The 15943-nt window shown below is 41.6% G+C and overlaps 1 protein-coding gene across 1 annotated transcript in view; it reads left to right on the top strand.

Moving 5' to 3' along the window:
- Nucleotides 1–722: 722 nt before the first annotated feature.
- Nucleotides 723–15943, top strand: part of Rgk3 (Rad, Gem/Kir family member 3) — a 263342-nt gene continuing 248121 nt past the window's right edge. The window contains exon 1 of the mRNA XM_019058326.2: nucleotides 723–1059. Within this exon, the coding sequence (XP_018913871.2) occupies nucleotides 750–1059 (310 nt within the window). The 5' untranslated portion in view covers nucleotides 723–749. The remainder of the gene's footprint in view (nucleotides 1060–15943) is intronic.

Raw genomic sequence — 15943 nt, 5'->3', positions numbered from 1 at the left:
CAAGTTCTGCTAAAAATTAAGGGGTGTAATTCTGTCTCTGAGTCTATTTATAGCGCCGAAACCCCCGAAATGATACGAATGCCGAGTGAAATTAGCACCATAAAAGCGCACGACATGCACCACGCAATAAGAGTGAATTTCATTCCGCATTCATATCACTTTGGGTTTTTGGGGCACTACGTAGACTTCAGCATAGAATTTATCTCGAAAAATTTTAGGAGTGCGGCCGGAAAGGAATTTTTATAGGCTCAAAAATAAAACTAAAACTCCGGAGTTGAGGTACTAGCGTGCAATAAACCCCGAAGTACACACTGAATAAAATAGTCTCTCGAATCCAGGATCCAAGCTCTAAAATTTGACAAGAAAAAATACTCTGAATCTAATCGGATTTTTGCTTGAATCGAGAGCCAAACCTCTTTATTTCTTTACGATTCAAGCATAAATCCGATTGAATTGAGAGTGTTTTTTCTTGTCATGTTTGTCACGAGTCTCGACTCCGGATTCACGAGACTTTTTCCAGTGTACATTTTGATGCTCGATTCCCGAGCATGTCCGGTGGTCCATCGCGTGTCGGCTTTTCGAACGGAACCGGGGTGTGGAGCCGGCAACCCGGCGGCGAGTTTTTCTATTTCCATCTCGGTGCCGAGCGGCGCGGCGCGGGTCGGCCGGTCGGCGAAAGGGGCGCAGGCGTCGGCGCGAGGGGGCGCGGAGCACGGGAGCTGGCCCGCGCCTCAGTTGCTGTGCGTACGATGACAATGACGGACGAAGCGTTGCTCGCTGCTCAGCGCGAAAAGGGCCGCTCGGCGTCGATCTGCGCGCCGGGGATCTCGAGTATGGAGGTGTTCCTGTCGGGGATCCCGCCGCCGGGGACGCCGCCCCTGGACGCGGCGGCGGCCGCCGGCACCGGCACCCCGCGACGAAGAAGACCCGCGACCCGATCTCAGAGCGCCAGACTCACCGGCGGCAAGTCGGTCCGCCGCCGGGCCCTCAACGCCGAGCTCGCCGGCAGCAACCAGAGCATGAGGAGCGGCGGCAGCGAACCCCGCCTCGAGCAAGCCAGTAAGTCCTTTCTCTCATCCAACGCCCTTTTGAATATACCGGTCCAGCCGGAGTGCACCCGGGTTGTAGCCGTCGTCGTTTCCACCCGGAGTTCACCGAGAGTGTGGCCCGAGTGTCGAGTAGCTGGAGTGTAGTTGAGGCTCAGCCGGAGGTCAGCCGTCGTCGTTTTCGCCCGGAGTTCACCGAGAGCGTGGCCCGAGTGTCGAGTAGCTGGAGTGTAGTTGAGGTTCAGCCGGAGGTTAGCCAGTGTCTATTTAGTTGACCGGAAATGTAGCCCGAGTGTCGAGTAGCCGGAGTCGAGTCGGGCGTCCATTAGGCAGATAGTTGAGGTTCAGTCGGAGGTCAGCCAGTGGTGTCGATTAAGTTGACCAGTAGTGAAGCCCGAGTGTCGAATAGCCGGAGTAATGTCGGGTGTCTACCAGCCGGAGTGTAGTTGAGGTTCAGCAGGTGTCCGTCAGCCGGAGTGTAGTACTGCGGCCGTGCTAAGGCAAAACGTCGTATGAACATTCAAGAGTTGTCAAATTTCCCTTACTAAAAACATGTATTTTTGACGGCATTCATGCACATTTTTCTTTAAGATTTTCAGATATTTTCGATGAAAGTGCGTACGAAATTATCTTAAAATGTTGGGAAAAAATATTCACGATTTTCCCTCTGAATTCGGTTTTTATTGGAGTAAATTTGGCAACGTCTGGAGGCTCATACGGCGTTCTTCCTTAGCACGGCAGAGTAGAGGTTCAGCTCGTGTCTGTCAGCCGGAGGTCAGCTAGTGTCTAATAAGTTTACCGGGAATGCAGCCCGAGTGTAGAATAGCCGGAATGAAGTCGGGTGTCTACTAGCCAGAGTGTAGTTGAGGTTCAGCCCTAGTCTGTCAGCCGGAGTGCAGTTGAGGTTCAGCCCGTTTCTGTCAGCCGGAGGTCAGCCAGTGTCCATTAGAGTTTACCGGGAATGTAGCCCGAGTGTCGAATATCCGGTGGTCTTTCACTCGGCCTGTTAAGCTAATGTCTATCAGCCGGAGTGTAGTTGAGGTTTAGCCGGGTGTACATTTCCCGAAGGTCAGCCAGTGTCTATTAGCTCGAGTATAAAGGAGTGTAGTCAGTGTCCTCAAGACTGAGTTTAATAATCGTCTCTCAGCTAGAGTTTGGCCCGTGTTCCTCAGCCGGGGTTTATTTGGATTACAGCAGACATTTATATCCGGAAGAAATTGAGATAACGACACCTCATGGATCCTGTATCATTCGGTGGAGACAACTTGCAAAAATTGACGATTCCAAGAGAATTTCCCAGTCACAGAACGACGAATCGCGATTTAGTGTAAATCCCACCACTGTTTATCGGCACTGTCGCACCAATTTCAGAAACTATGCATTCTAGTGTTTTTAAAGTTAATTTTAAATCAAGTTTTGCCAGTAATAGGGAGGCGCGAGTGGCATTAACTTCGGCGCGGGGTGAACTGTGCTCCACGGAGCGTAGGCGTGCGGTATGAAGAGTAAAACAAGGTGTCTACAAGTCCAGAAATAGTGCTGAGTTTTAAGGGCGGTCCGGAAGTACTGAAAAAGTGCGGAAATCCCGCAAGAAGATTCGGAACTTTTGTCATATGTGTCGCAATTTGAGCGAGAAATTCCAATTTGTGAAATTTTTCGAATTTCGTCAAATGAAGGTACTATAAAGTATTGGATTTTTCTGTTGAGGAGGTACCGAATTTTTGGGGAATGTACTGAAAAAGCACTCCGAAGTCCTGATTTTTGGTCAGCCTGTTTTAGTAGACATCCCGGTTAAAAGTGTAGCCGCGCGATTCAGAGTTCAAATGCATGGAATAACATACGGTGCAGTGCTCATGGGTGGCAGAGGTTTGTCCTAGGTGGAATTTTGTAAATTTTTGGGTAGGCACGAGCCCTGCCCGAATTAGTGTCCAGTCCTGCGAGGGTTAGCTGGTGCCTAAATTTAGTGAATGAAATTTTTTTATCATGACCCAGTTCAAGAGTCGCTCTTTTCGTTGAGTTGAGCTCATTGCATGGTGTTTTGACGCGAGGTATCTCACCAGTATTCAGTCCTGCGAGGGTTAAGCTGGTGCCTAAAATTAGTGAATGAAATTTTTTCATCATAACCCAGTTGAAGAGTCGTCCTTTTCGTTGAGTTGAGCTCATTGCATGGTGTTTTGACGCGAGATATCTCACTAGTGTTCAGTCCTGCGAGGGTTAAGCTGGTGCCTAAATTTAGTGAATGAAATTTTTTCATCATGACCCAGTTCAGGAGTCGTTCTTTTCGTTGAGTTGAGCTCATTGCTTGGTGTTTTGACGCGAGGTATCTCACGACTCGAGACACTGGTGAAAGAGCAATAAGTGAAGGCGTCGCTCGTTCCGGCATCTCGCGTCGTGTCGTGCCACAAGTGGCAATGCACGTGAATGGAGGTCACTCGCTCCCAAGTCTTCGATAGTGCTCGAGCTTGGAATCCGCTCATACGTTGACTTGACAGTGCTCGACTTTATGGGGGAAACTCGTGAGTCGTGTTTCTCATCAAATTTTGTGGGGGGGGGGGGGGGGTCAGGCAGAAATAACCTCAAAATGGAAAAGAAATGCGATAACCGTACCGCGGCTCAAATAGGTTGATAGAGAATTTGCAGGTGTCTGAAATTTGACGAATTTCGTGTTTAAGTGGAAACTACTGAGTGAACTGAGCAAGAGGATACCCTTGGTTCATGATTTGAACAATTATTGGAGAAGATATGACAAATTGATATAATCTGCTAAAATGCATGCGTTTGAATGGGAAATGCCGCCAGATGACGCATTTAATGGGCAGTACAGATCCTTTTAACCTGCGACTGAAGTGTTTGCCCCTCCGAAACAGATTCTCTCGGTCCCCAGAAATGTAGCTTACATCCGGTCTACTTCATTTTTTCTTGAGATTTTAAACTCATCAAGAGCAGAACTGTATCTTCGGCCGTTTTAAGTTATAATGGGAAAACGGATTTTTACCTACGTATTTTTTGATGAAATTCGTGCACATTTGAATTTTAATTCGACCCCTGAGGAGATGACTTGAAAAACTTGACGTCCCAGGAAAAAAAGTCTCTTGGATCTAGAATCCAGACTCATAAAAAATTTGATAAGAAAAAATACTTCGATTCAGTTGGATTTTTGCTTGAATCAAAAATAAATCCGCTGAAATTAAGAGGCTTCGTTCTCAATTCAAGCAAAAATCCAATTGAATCCAGAGTTTTTTTCTTGTCCAATTTTTTAAGATTCGGGACTCGGGATCCAAGATACCTTTTTTTTTCTAGTGTCTGTAAAAAAAATCACCCTCATAACTTAATGTATTTCTGTGTCATCTCTCGATTAGCGAACAACAAACCTGTCGTAATTAAACATAACCAATCAATTGGACGTATTTACGCTAAAAGGAACTACGTCACACGCAAACCCCATGCACTTAGTTCCTTTTAGCATAAATACGTCCAATTGACCGGTCAGCCAGCCAATCAATCAATCGGCAAAGCAATCAGTCGATAAACGATCGCTTAAAATAGAAACGTTACCCTCTCTCTTCAATTGAGAGACTGCCCCATTAGAAACGCAGATGACGAATAACGACCTCAGCCGTTGGTTGTGAGACAAAATGTATTTTTAATTTTTTCTTTCTGCCACGCAGTAGAACACTCTTGTTCATTCACAGCATCTTTCATAATTCCCTTCAAACTTATCGGACTTCCATTAATGTTACGTATTGGCTCACAATGCGGTCTTTGCAAAGCTGCTTCAAGGCTATATTTAATATGAAAGCCATCGTCTAAGGGACATTTTTGCGACTTAAAGTGAAGTAAAATTTCCGATTTTTCAAATTAATAATTGTTAATGTTAACTTCGATGAAATGGTTAGAGCGATCACGTATTATTGCCGTTGTATTGTTTTTCACCCGCAGAAATTTCATCTTTTGTAATCGTTATTTTTATGCTTACGAAGTGCATAATGTATCAACGGACTGACCAACTGTCGACTCCATTTTGAACTTTTTGCCGTGTATGACGGTTACAAATCGCCTTCAATTTTGTAGAATACCTCTTTCCTTCACGCAAGCGTCAAAATAGGTATATCTAGGAGTCGCTAATAGCAAGTATTATATCGGTCGAAAGTGGGTTGGAAAATGTTTTCGCTTGACTTAATTTTCGATAACCAAACTTTCAAGCCAAACCTAACCGTAAAAATCGTTTGAAAGTATGAACCAAATTTTAGGAAAAACCCGCTTGCATGAACGTAATCACGGTTTGTCAGACCTAACAGTGCGACCAATGAAGAACGCCGCACTGCGGTTCATGTAGATAACAGAAACTTTTTTCCCAGTGGAAAACATTTTCGCCTTACTCCGTCGGGCAATTAAGTATGGCCTCATCGAATCAGTCGGGTCCAAAAGACCAAAGTATGATGTCAGACCAGAGTTGATAAAGGACGATTTCACTGATAAAAGTTCGGTCCATTTTTTCCTCGAAGCTCCTTTAACCTTCGGCAATACGGTTGTCCCAAGTAGGGTCATCCCTTTTTTCAAACGAGAGAGCCCGAATTTTAATTAATAAATACCTACCCATGAATGAACGATTAAAAACAGATTCAAGCACAATTTAATAAATTAGTTTGCTCGTTTTTTGTTTTCTTGGCTCTCGTGGTAGGGGTAAGCCAAACCCGATGACTTAACGAGTCTTTGAAAGAACCAATCCCACCTTCCTTTGTAGAGGTTAAATTATTATACGAGAGATTAAAGCAGCGTTGGTAAGTTTCAGGGATGAAAACTCGTCGAAAGGATCGGCGAGCGAGAACTGAGAGCGAACAGGTAATGGCACCGCTTATGTTTCTCGTGGGAAAGGCGGTGCCATTATCTGGCTAATGAAAAAAGTTGAGCTTTTAAATAATAATTGCGTGCCGAGCCAGTCGAGAACCGACCTTTTTCGTGCATTGCAGCGATGTGAGCCGCTTTCATGTCATTTCTAATCTTAGCGAATTTTTAATCGGCTATTGACGCGTCCTTTAAGAATATCGATTTTTGAACCGAAAAACACTTAACGCAAATAAACGATTTCAAAATATACTTTCGGTCCTATTTTATCAAATAATAAATATCATAAATCATATGGAGCCCCCGGAGAATTATAGAAGTTTTTTAAGGAGCAGATATGAATATGACTGTAACCCAACCGACCAATGTCAATTGTAAACATTAACATCTTGTTCAGAAGTTCATTTTCAGACTCTTCATTCTGCGATTCATTTTTTTCAAACAAGTTTGAAGCAAAGACGTGTTGTCTAGTGTTTTAACGCATGCTTCATCTAGAGACCCATTATCAAACACCCCCCTCAAAATGCGTGGCTTCCGACTTCGGTCATCGATATCTAAAACGGATGTTAGGGCTCAATTTAAGTACAGCCCAGAGGAGGATACTGCGAAAAAAAAATTTAAACTTTTCTTCTCAAAAAGAGACGCAGACGGGAGATGCTCACCTCAACTTTTAAATTCGCGTTTTTCTCGAGTCAATCAGAGAGGTCAGACATGACATGTCAACTAAAGTTGCAAATTTTGATGTTTAGTTCGTCAAATTTTAAATTTTAAGGGGTGCCCACAGCAGACAATTTCACGAGAAAACTAATAGAACCACTTAAAAAACTCAATGTTTTGTACGAACGGAGTTATGAGCTTTTATAGTTTCCAAATTTGGTCCGACCTCTCCCATTGACTCGATCCATCGTGAGGCAATGAGATTTAATCGTTAATTCCACGTGGGTGGGATTAGAAGCCGAGACAGGAGCTGCGATTTCATGATTGACGTAGGCATTTACATTTCATTCGGAACGCTTAAGAGCATTGTTTCTGAAATAACAGGCTCGGTTAGTTTTTATGTCGAGACAAGCAATTAATATCTCCTTTAAATATGAATTTAACACGGTACATTTTCTTTCTGAAGGGTACGAGAGAATCTCATAATGAAGTACATATGATGAGTATATGATGCAGTCATGATGTAGTATGTGTTTCCATGTCTTCGATAGGTAACTCGTTCTTTTAGAAAAGTTTTAAAATTTTAACCTTAAAATTGTCACGTTATTGCCGCATGGTTCATTTCTTAAAATTAGAGAAACATTGTGTAATTAAAACGTACAAAACCATCTCAAAATTTGTATTTGGAATGTTGTGCGTCGGAACTAGCTTAAGACTTGACAGCGTCGTAAGACGCAGTGCTGCTGGCTGCTGTGAGCAGCGCAGTATGAAGAATGCCAATGCGCCTTCAATTTATGACCTATGCAACACGGACATCCATCGAGCACGAATAGTTGTATGCAAGCGCCGTGCAGCGTCGACCGGCATGAAAGTGTCATACCGCGTTAGTGAGAAACCACGCGCTGCCGTGCTGAGAAAGAACGTCGTATGAGCCTCAGACGTCGCCAAATTTACTTTGAAAAAACTCAAATTTTCAGGAAAACTTGCAAATATATTTCTCTCAATTTCCAGATAATTTTGTACGTAATTAAGAATTTGCACGCAATTTATTTATCGCTTCATTTGAAATAACTCAAAGAGCTGATTTCGCAGTTTCTTTCATGATCTTTTTCTGTTTAGGGAAATGGTTTAAGAGTAGATTCATGAGTGAGAAAGTGCTCCGCCTAGTAACGTCATTTGGCGGTATTTCCCAGCTAAACACATGTGTTTTGGCAGATGTAGTCATTTTGTCATACCTCCCCCAATACCTTAATTGTTCAATTTTTGAACCAAGGATATCCTCGTGTTCAGCTCGTTCAATGGTTGCCACTTAAAAACGAAAATTAAATTTTAGTCACTTGGTAATTCTCCGTTTGATCTAATGTATCTAACATTTAGTAGGAAAAATATGTGTAATCTTCGACAATGAACAGTGTATCGAGGGAAATTGGCAACATTCGTATGTTCACGCAGGGTCTTTTCTTGGCAAGTCTCCTTCGTATGGTGACCCGCGGATTTGCCTTCCCGGGCAGAGGCGGATCCAGCAATTTGGCAACACCGGATTTCCTCCATTTGAACCTATGTTAAATAATCGATTCTCGTCGGAGCACCTGGTCCCTTTAAGAATCGATACATTTTCATATGTTTAAATTGAGAAAAACAACGCTGCCAATTTGCTAGATCCACCAATGTTCCCGGAACAGCGATGTATCCTTGATGAATCGTTAGGTACGTTAGGTTGTGTGCCCTAGGTTATGCTTGAAGGAACCGAACGATTAAAATCTGGTCTTTGAAGCTCCTACTCGTATTTTCAGACTGTTGCAAGGCGTGATTCGGATGAGTGCCAGCATTATCAAGCCTGCTTTCTTGCGACACGATCTCTCTCTATTAACTAAAAGGATCACGTTCTACTTTGGTCCTTTGTAGTCGGAACGGAAATCACTCCTGCCCTTCTCAGGAAAACCGCTGTTATAACTTTAAAACGTCTCGTCGCGTCGCCTATTTTCTAGGCCGGCACGTGAATTTCTATGAAAGTTTTGAACATTTCCTTCGGTCGTACAAAAAATATATCCGCGCTTCAATCCGCACTATCGGGAAGCCAATTTTTTAGCCAATTTTTAAGTTCTCTCCTCCGGTTGAAAAACACTTACATACTCTGAACGTACGCGTATTATTTCGCATCTGTCCCACAGAAGTAAACATCTTGCAATTCGGAACCATCATGTTCAGTTCATTCATATTATCAACTACACTGGAAAATAAACACATTGGATCTAGAGTCCAGACTCTTGAAAACATTGACAAGAAAAAATATTCTTGATTCAACCGGATTTTTGCTTGAATCAAAACAAAAGCCGCTCAAATTAAGAGGCTTGGTTCTTGATTTAGGTACGCTAGATTCTGATTGAATCAAGAGAACTTTTTCTTGTCGATGTTTTTAAGAGTCTTAACTCAAGATCCAATGTGTTTTTTTTCCCAGTGTATCGTTATATTTCCCATTCATTCTTATGGCCTGAGCATTAACGAGCAGACCCAATCTTTCCCACCTGCACATAGTTCTGTTTAATATAAATATGACCTATTGATCTTCAATCTGATATCATTAGGACACGATTTTGTAAATAGTGCAACTGACCCTTGCCTCTATCACAAATACTTCCGTCAGCGCGTAGAGGCATATAAAATCCAAGAGTCCTTGGTCAGAATACACAAATTATAATGTCCCGACTAATTAGTCTAAAGCACAATCAGAGAGGGCATCGCACGTTTCGCTTGAAATATTTTTTCCAATCCAGGGTAGTGCCAAATTTCCAAGCAGACCCTCGGATTCGGGGATAAACGTCGGCGTTAAGGGTAGTTTTTTGGTGAATGTCGCGAGCATGCCCGGGAAAGTCGCTGTGGTTTGTTTGTTGAATATAGATGAGCCGTTCGCCCCCGTTTTTTAGATATTCTGCGAGCGTAAGCGTACTTACCAGTGGCGTGGCGTGCTTCGATATATATCGCTATTTCCCGATTTGAAGCTATGTGGAAGAATCGATAATCAAGGTGTTCGTTGCGAACACCCTGTTAATCGATCCTTTTCATAGGTTTGAATGGCAGACCAATCGATATATCGCAAAGCACGCCACGCCACGGGCACTTACCTTGTTTAACATTTTGATTAAAGCTGTAACTTTTGTCCAATTGACGATAGTAATTCTATCCGACGAACGGAAATTTTATCACGTTTCCTCGCTGGAAATATATACGGGTGCGCGGAGTGTGTTCAGAAAATGTTTTAATGTTCCAAAAAACGTCTAACGTCTGCGTGTTTTAATGTTCCTTTCCCTTTTAAACTTTTTTTTAATGTTTCATTCTACCTCGTTGAATGGATATTTTTCTTGTTTACCCTTGCAATCTTCAATTGCCTTGAATTTTAACTTTAATTTTAACTTATTGTTAGTCTCTTCATGTTTGTGAGTGTAAAGAGTGTAACAAATGGAAGAGGTAGCGACTTTTTTTCGATTAAAAAAAGGACTGGAACGTGCGCGCGAATAAAACATTGCGTTGAAAAATTGAAAGGGGATTTTGCAATGAAACATGTGTTTTTCCTATCCGAGTTTTTCTATTGAACTGTGACAGTTGCGTGACGTGCTTTGAAATATATCGATTGATCTGCCATTTTTTATGGAAAAGGATCGATTGTCATGATCTCACAACGAACACCTAATAATCGATTCCTTACGACTGTTTCAAATGGAAAAATATCGATAATATAATCGATCATTCACACCACGCCACTGAACTGTGTTCTTCTTGCGCCTCTCCGGCGCCTTTAATCGCACTCAGTTACACGAGAGCGTTAGTCTAAATGGAATGGCTCGTGAATAAATGACGTGGTAATAATTTTGAGATTTTGAGAAGGGCGAGTATTTAACAAATTTCGTCGAGTCTCTCTTTTTATGAAGAATAAAAACGCTTGTTTTTTCTTTTTATTCGTTCCTCCTGAAACACGTAAAATTATTCGGGTTGTTCGTGTATCTGTCAAAAACAATTTACTTTTTTGCCACATTGAAGTCAAAGTGGAGTCAATTGACTCGCAGATCGAGTTGAATTGGACTCCAACTTTGAAGCAATCAAAGGATTTAATCACTATTAGTTGATAAACCAATTCCAGTCAATTTACAGTCAATAAGAGACGATGAACGTCACTTAGAGTCATTAAGAGTCGATTCTAGTGATTGAGAGTAGCTCGGAGTCATATGATTTGGATTACATTTTGCAGTTTGGAACTATAAATTCTATAGCCCGGTTCAAAAACAACGTATGTGCCATTAGTTTCCCTATGCACATAAATGTTTTTTCAGTAGGGTCAGAATTTATAGTTCCAAATTGCAAAATGCAGTCCATTAGAAATTACGTCTTCGAATCGAAAGTAGAATCAAAGTTCAAGGACACGATCATATCATGAATATAGGAATAGAATACTGTCATTTGTCACGTGTATTGTTCCTAGGTTCAAAGATCCTCGAAGGGACACCTATGTCTGAAGTTGGCAGTCCAATTTATTCTTTTTTATTTTCTGATTCATTCAATTACTTCCGAGACAGCTCAAACAATGTTGACAAAATTCGATGTTCTTTTAAGAAGTTTCAGCCGAAATAAGTGTTTCTCGCGGTCTGAATTTTTCAATGAATGCTACTCGTATCCCTCAGTTGGACGTATTTCTGCGAAACGGAACTATGTGTATCAAGATATGAGCCCTGAGACCCATACGAATGTGTGCATAACAGGGGTCACGTCATAATGCACACAGTTTCGTTTGACAGAAATACACTCAGTTAAGTTAGGGTTGAGTAGGCGCGAAAAACCCGTAAACTTGACAAACGTGAAAGGACGAGACTTGCCAGCGCAACAGGACATAACTTCCCGTAAGTGGAAAGATGCAGGCCGTATCATTTATTTAGGTCGAGTTCTCGCATAACGCTACAAGCCACTATTTGAGTCGTTTTAATACTTGATGATCCTCTATCGGTACGCTTACCCTCGAGGGCGATACTGCCGCGCTAAGGAAGAACGCCGTATGAGCCTTCAGACGTTGCCATGTTTCCTCCGATGAAAACCCACTTTACTGGGAAAATTGCGAGTGTTTTTTTCCAAAATTTTCAGACAATTTTGTACGCAATTTAATCTAAAACATCTGAAAGTTTCAAGGAAAAATACTCATGAATGTTGTCAAAAATACATTTTTATCAAGGGAAATTTGGCAACTCTGGAATGTTCATAGGGCGTTCTTCCTTAGCACGGTATAGGAGAGGAACGAGGCCTTGCCGAAATAAATTCCCGCCTTGTGTTCTCCCGGACACAGGGAAAACCTTTTAGGTTCCGTCTCTCGGTTTACAAGTGACGGCAGCGATAAAGACACGCTTAACTTTCCGTACGGAAGGACGTTCTTGCATTTTAACTCCGCAGGATTCCTATCTGTAGATCGTATTTTTACACACTGGAAAAAAAACACATTGGATCTAGAGTCCAGACTGTTGAAAACATTGACAAGAAAAAGGACTCTTTGATTCAATTAGATTTAAGCTTAAATCAAAAGGAAATCCGCTCAAATTAAGAGGCTTGGTTCTTGATCTAAGCTTAATTCTGATCGAATCAAGAGTATTTTTTCTTGTCTATGCTTTTAAGAGTCTGGACTCAAGATACCATTTGTTTTTTTCCAGTGAACGGTTTGGCGTTTCTAACAGAAATTTTAACAGACTTTTCTTCGGGCTATACGCAAAAATCAGCAACATATTGGACAGAAATTATACGATCGTTTTTTGTAAAACACAGCATTCTTTGAGTCAATTTTGCCATTTTGGAATGGAGTCGCGCTTCAATGTTCGCGAAACGACGCCACGCTCAGCTTAGTTAGCTTTTGGGAGAGGTTGGTCTTGAAGTCTTAGGTCGCCATGGTTTTGGATGTTTATATCGACACATTCTGCATTACTCTTGGGAAACACGAAAAAAAAAACTGATATAACCATTTTTAAACTCAAACATTTTATATGAACATAGATGAATGATTTTAAAGTTTCCTAATCATGTGCGGTCTCCCTATTGGCGCGTTTAAATGTGCGACAGTTTGAACGCAAACACGCAAAAATGATCAAACTCGCAGTTCGGAAAAGTTTTACCATCCTTACGCACTATCACTGAGAGAGGTCGGATTAATTTTACAAAGAAACCCTTCTTCTCTCCCGAGACGAATCTGAAACCCAGTTCAATAGATCTGTCGCCGGCAAATAGTCAAATCAGGCATTTTATCAAATGCCTAAGCAGATACTCTACGTTTCAGAATTTACGGGTTTTTTTTTCAATATTTTGAGACTGAAAATCCGGTCAAGTACAAATTGTCATTGTATTTCCCGTTCAAAAATGCTTCTCCTAATTCTTCAACCGTCCAAATTGTGAAAACTTTTTATTCCATGAAATGCTGCATATTTTGAGATTCTGCACTTAAGGACTAGAAAAAACTCGTTCATGTTTGTACGGAGTACTTCAGTTTTTAAAGGAAAATTATTTTCCACGTGATCAGAGAATTATTTTGTCTACGACGGAGAATTTGCACGCAATTTTTTTATTACTTCATATGAAAATGCATAAAGAACTGATTTCACAGTATTTTTTATAATTTTTTTCTGATATGGGAAATAGTATGAAAATAGATTTAAAAGGGAGAAAATACACCGCCTAGTGACGTTATCTGGCAGAATTTCCCATTTAAACACACGTATTTTAGCAGATTAGATCATTTTGTCATATCTTCTCCAATGATTGTTCAATTCATGAACTAAGGGTATCATCGTGTTCAGTTCACTCAGTAGTTTCCACTTAAGGTGATTCGATGGACGCCATATTTTGTGTCAGAACGGCATGCGATATATCGCATCAATTGGTTCCACATTTTCAGCTACTCGTCATTTTTCTCCTATTTTGAGATCGCACTTCTGTTGTCAGGAGTCTAAAGCACTCACTTACCAATTTTAACAAAGAAATTCAACGTAATAAAGGCGTGGTTTTTTCAGAGAGAAAACATCGCATTCGATACTGATATCGAAACTGCACTCGAATGCGATATTTTCTCTCTGAAAAAACCACGCCTTTATTACGTTGAATTTCTTTGTTAAAATTGGTAAGTGAGTGCTTTAGACTCCTGACAAAAAAATTGCGATCTCAAAATAGGAGAAAAATGACGAGTAGCTGAAAATATGGAACCAATTGATGCGATGTATCGCATGCCGTTCTGACACAAAATATGGCGTCCATCGAATCACCTTAAACACGAAATTCATCAAATTCCAGACACCTGCAAATTCTCTATCAGCGTTATAATCAGAATTTCAGTCTTAGTAAGAATACTAAACTCATTGCCTAGGCATTTGACAAAATGCCTGGATTGATCATTTGCCTGCGACGGATCCATCCATAGTTTACTTTTTTCTCGTCCAAAATACTACCTAAATTTTCCGAAAAATCTCAGCTCTGCGCGAGCTTAACTTCGAACGTGAACCGGGCCGTGGAAGCATGAATCACTGGCGATAGATATTTTCCGATATGAAACTGCACCGAAGAATCGATTATTCAAGGTGTTTGTTACCGTAATCGTGATAATCGATCCTTTCCCGCAGCTTTAAAGAGGATCAGTCGATTCATCACCGAACACGACACAACTCTGAGTGCCGTTGACTCGGGACGCGTGGTCTCCGCGGAGGTGCCCGCGACTCGCCAACTCAAAATTCCCCCTCCCACCTCCCCCTCGGCCCCCTCCACCCCCCACCCCCCGGTGCTAGCATCACGGGAATGCTGGATACACTTTGCCAAGAACGAGGGAACGAATTAAAAAAGCTAACAATCGTCAAGAGCGACGCGGTCGGATTTGGCGTCGGGACGTCCGGCCCGCTGCGGCGCACAGTGGGTCGAGTCAATCCGAGAGGTCGGACATGAAATTTTTGACTATAACTGCAAATTTAGATGTTTATTTCGTCGCATTTTAAATTCTAAGGGATACTCTTGATAGAAAATTTCACTAGGAAATCAATGGGACCACTTTTAGAACCTTCAAGTTATGTATAAACGGAGTTATCAGCGTTTGAAGTTTCGAAATTTTGTCCGATTTCTTCCTTCGACTGGATCCGCTGTGCGGCGGGATCGGCGTTGCGGCGCTCGCCGGGGAAACCTGAGTTACGTCCGGCGTGACGCGACGCGGCTGCACAAAGACAGTCGCCGTTGTCGAGTCTCTGGCTTTCGTCGCCTTCCCACTGCACTGCACTACTCTCTCGGAAGTTTTCATTGTAACCCAAGTAGCGTGTCCCAACGGAAAAATGGCGATATTTCTAAATTAAGTGGCAATTTTTCTAATATTTTTCGGCCTTAAAATCGTTAGGATCATCACAGGGTTGCCTTAGTCAGGGAAAACCGGAAACGCAGGGAATTTTAAAAAGTCAGGGAAAACCGGGAAATGGCAGGGAAAATGACGAAAATGATGAAAATGTCAGGGTGGATTTGTTGAATCACCTTCATTTGCTTTCTAGAATGGGTTTGAGATTTCGAACAACAAATTTTGCCTGAAAACTATTTTCCATTATGTCTTTTTAACCATCCGTCATATCTTCAATTGTCAGGGAATTTCGCCAAAATGTATCTAAGAAATCAGGAAAATGTCAGAGAATTTTATTTTCTAAATTTTGTGGCGACCCTGTCATCAACATTTAAAGCGATGTTCCTCAATCTTGTCGCAATTCTATGTCTTCATGATTGCGTCTGATAAAATCGAAATTTTATTTCATTTAGCACGATTTTTGACCGATGATTATGCGATAAATCGCCGTCGCTTATATCGCGATTTCATTGCAAATGTATGCAATGAAATCGCAATTTATCGCTATTTTAAAGCCGATAATGTTACAATAAATCGACGCCGATAAAATCGCGATAAATTCTCCGATCAAAGGAAAACCTATCGCGATCACGGCTACTTGGGAAGACGCTTTAATAGACCTCTCGGGGCACACTAAGTTCTCGCTCTATAACCCAAGAAGCACAGTCTGCCATAAGTAGCAATTACATAGTACAAATATTGCAATTCCACTGAGTGTTGTGTATGTTGCCTAGCTTCTATTTAGAGGGGCCCCATTTATTGAAACTCAGAGCAATAAAATTAAAATAAGTTGCAATGTTTCATTGCATTGCATATTGCCCATCTTTCTGACACATCACACATGGAGCTCATTTATTTGATTGCTTAAAATCGGCATAAATCGACTAAATGATGTAAAATTATTGCAATTTAATGGGGAAAAAATTACAATTTTATAAGATCAAATGTATCGTTGCACTGTGCTACTTGGGAAGTAAGTGCTTCACGCATATCGATAAATTATAGAGTGGACTGT

Source organism: Bemisia tabaci, chromosome 2, assembly GCF_918797505.1.
Source record: "Bemisia tabaci chromosome 2, PGI_BMITA_v3".
Lineage (NCBI taxonomy): Eukaryota > Metazoa > Arthropoda > Insecta > Hemiptera > Aleyrodidae > Bemisia > Bemisia tabaci.
The sequence above is the reverse complement of the archived record's forward strand: the minus strand, read 5'-3'. Positions and strand labels throughout refer to the sequence as shown.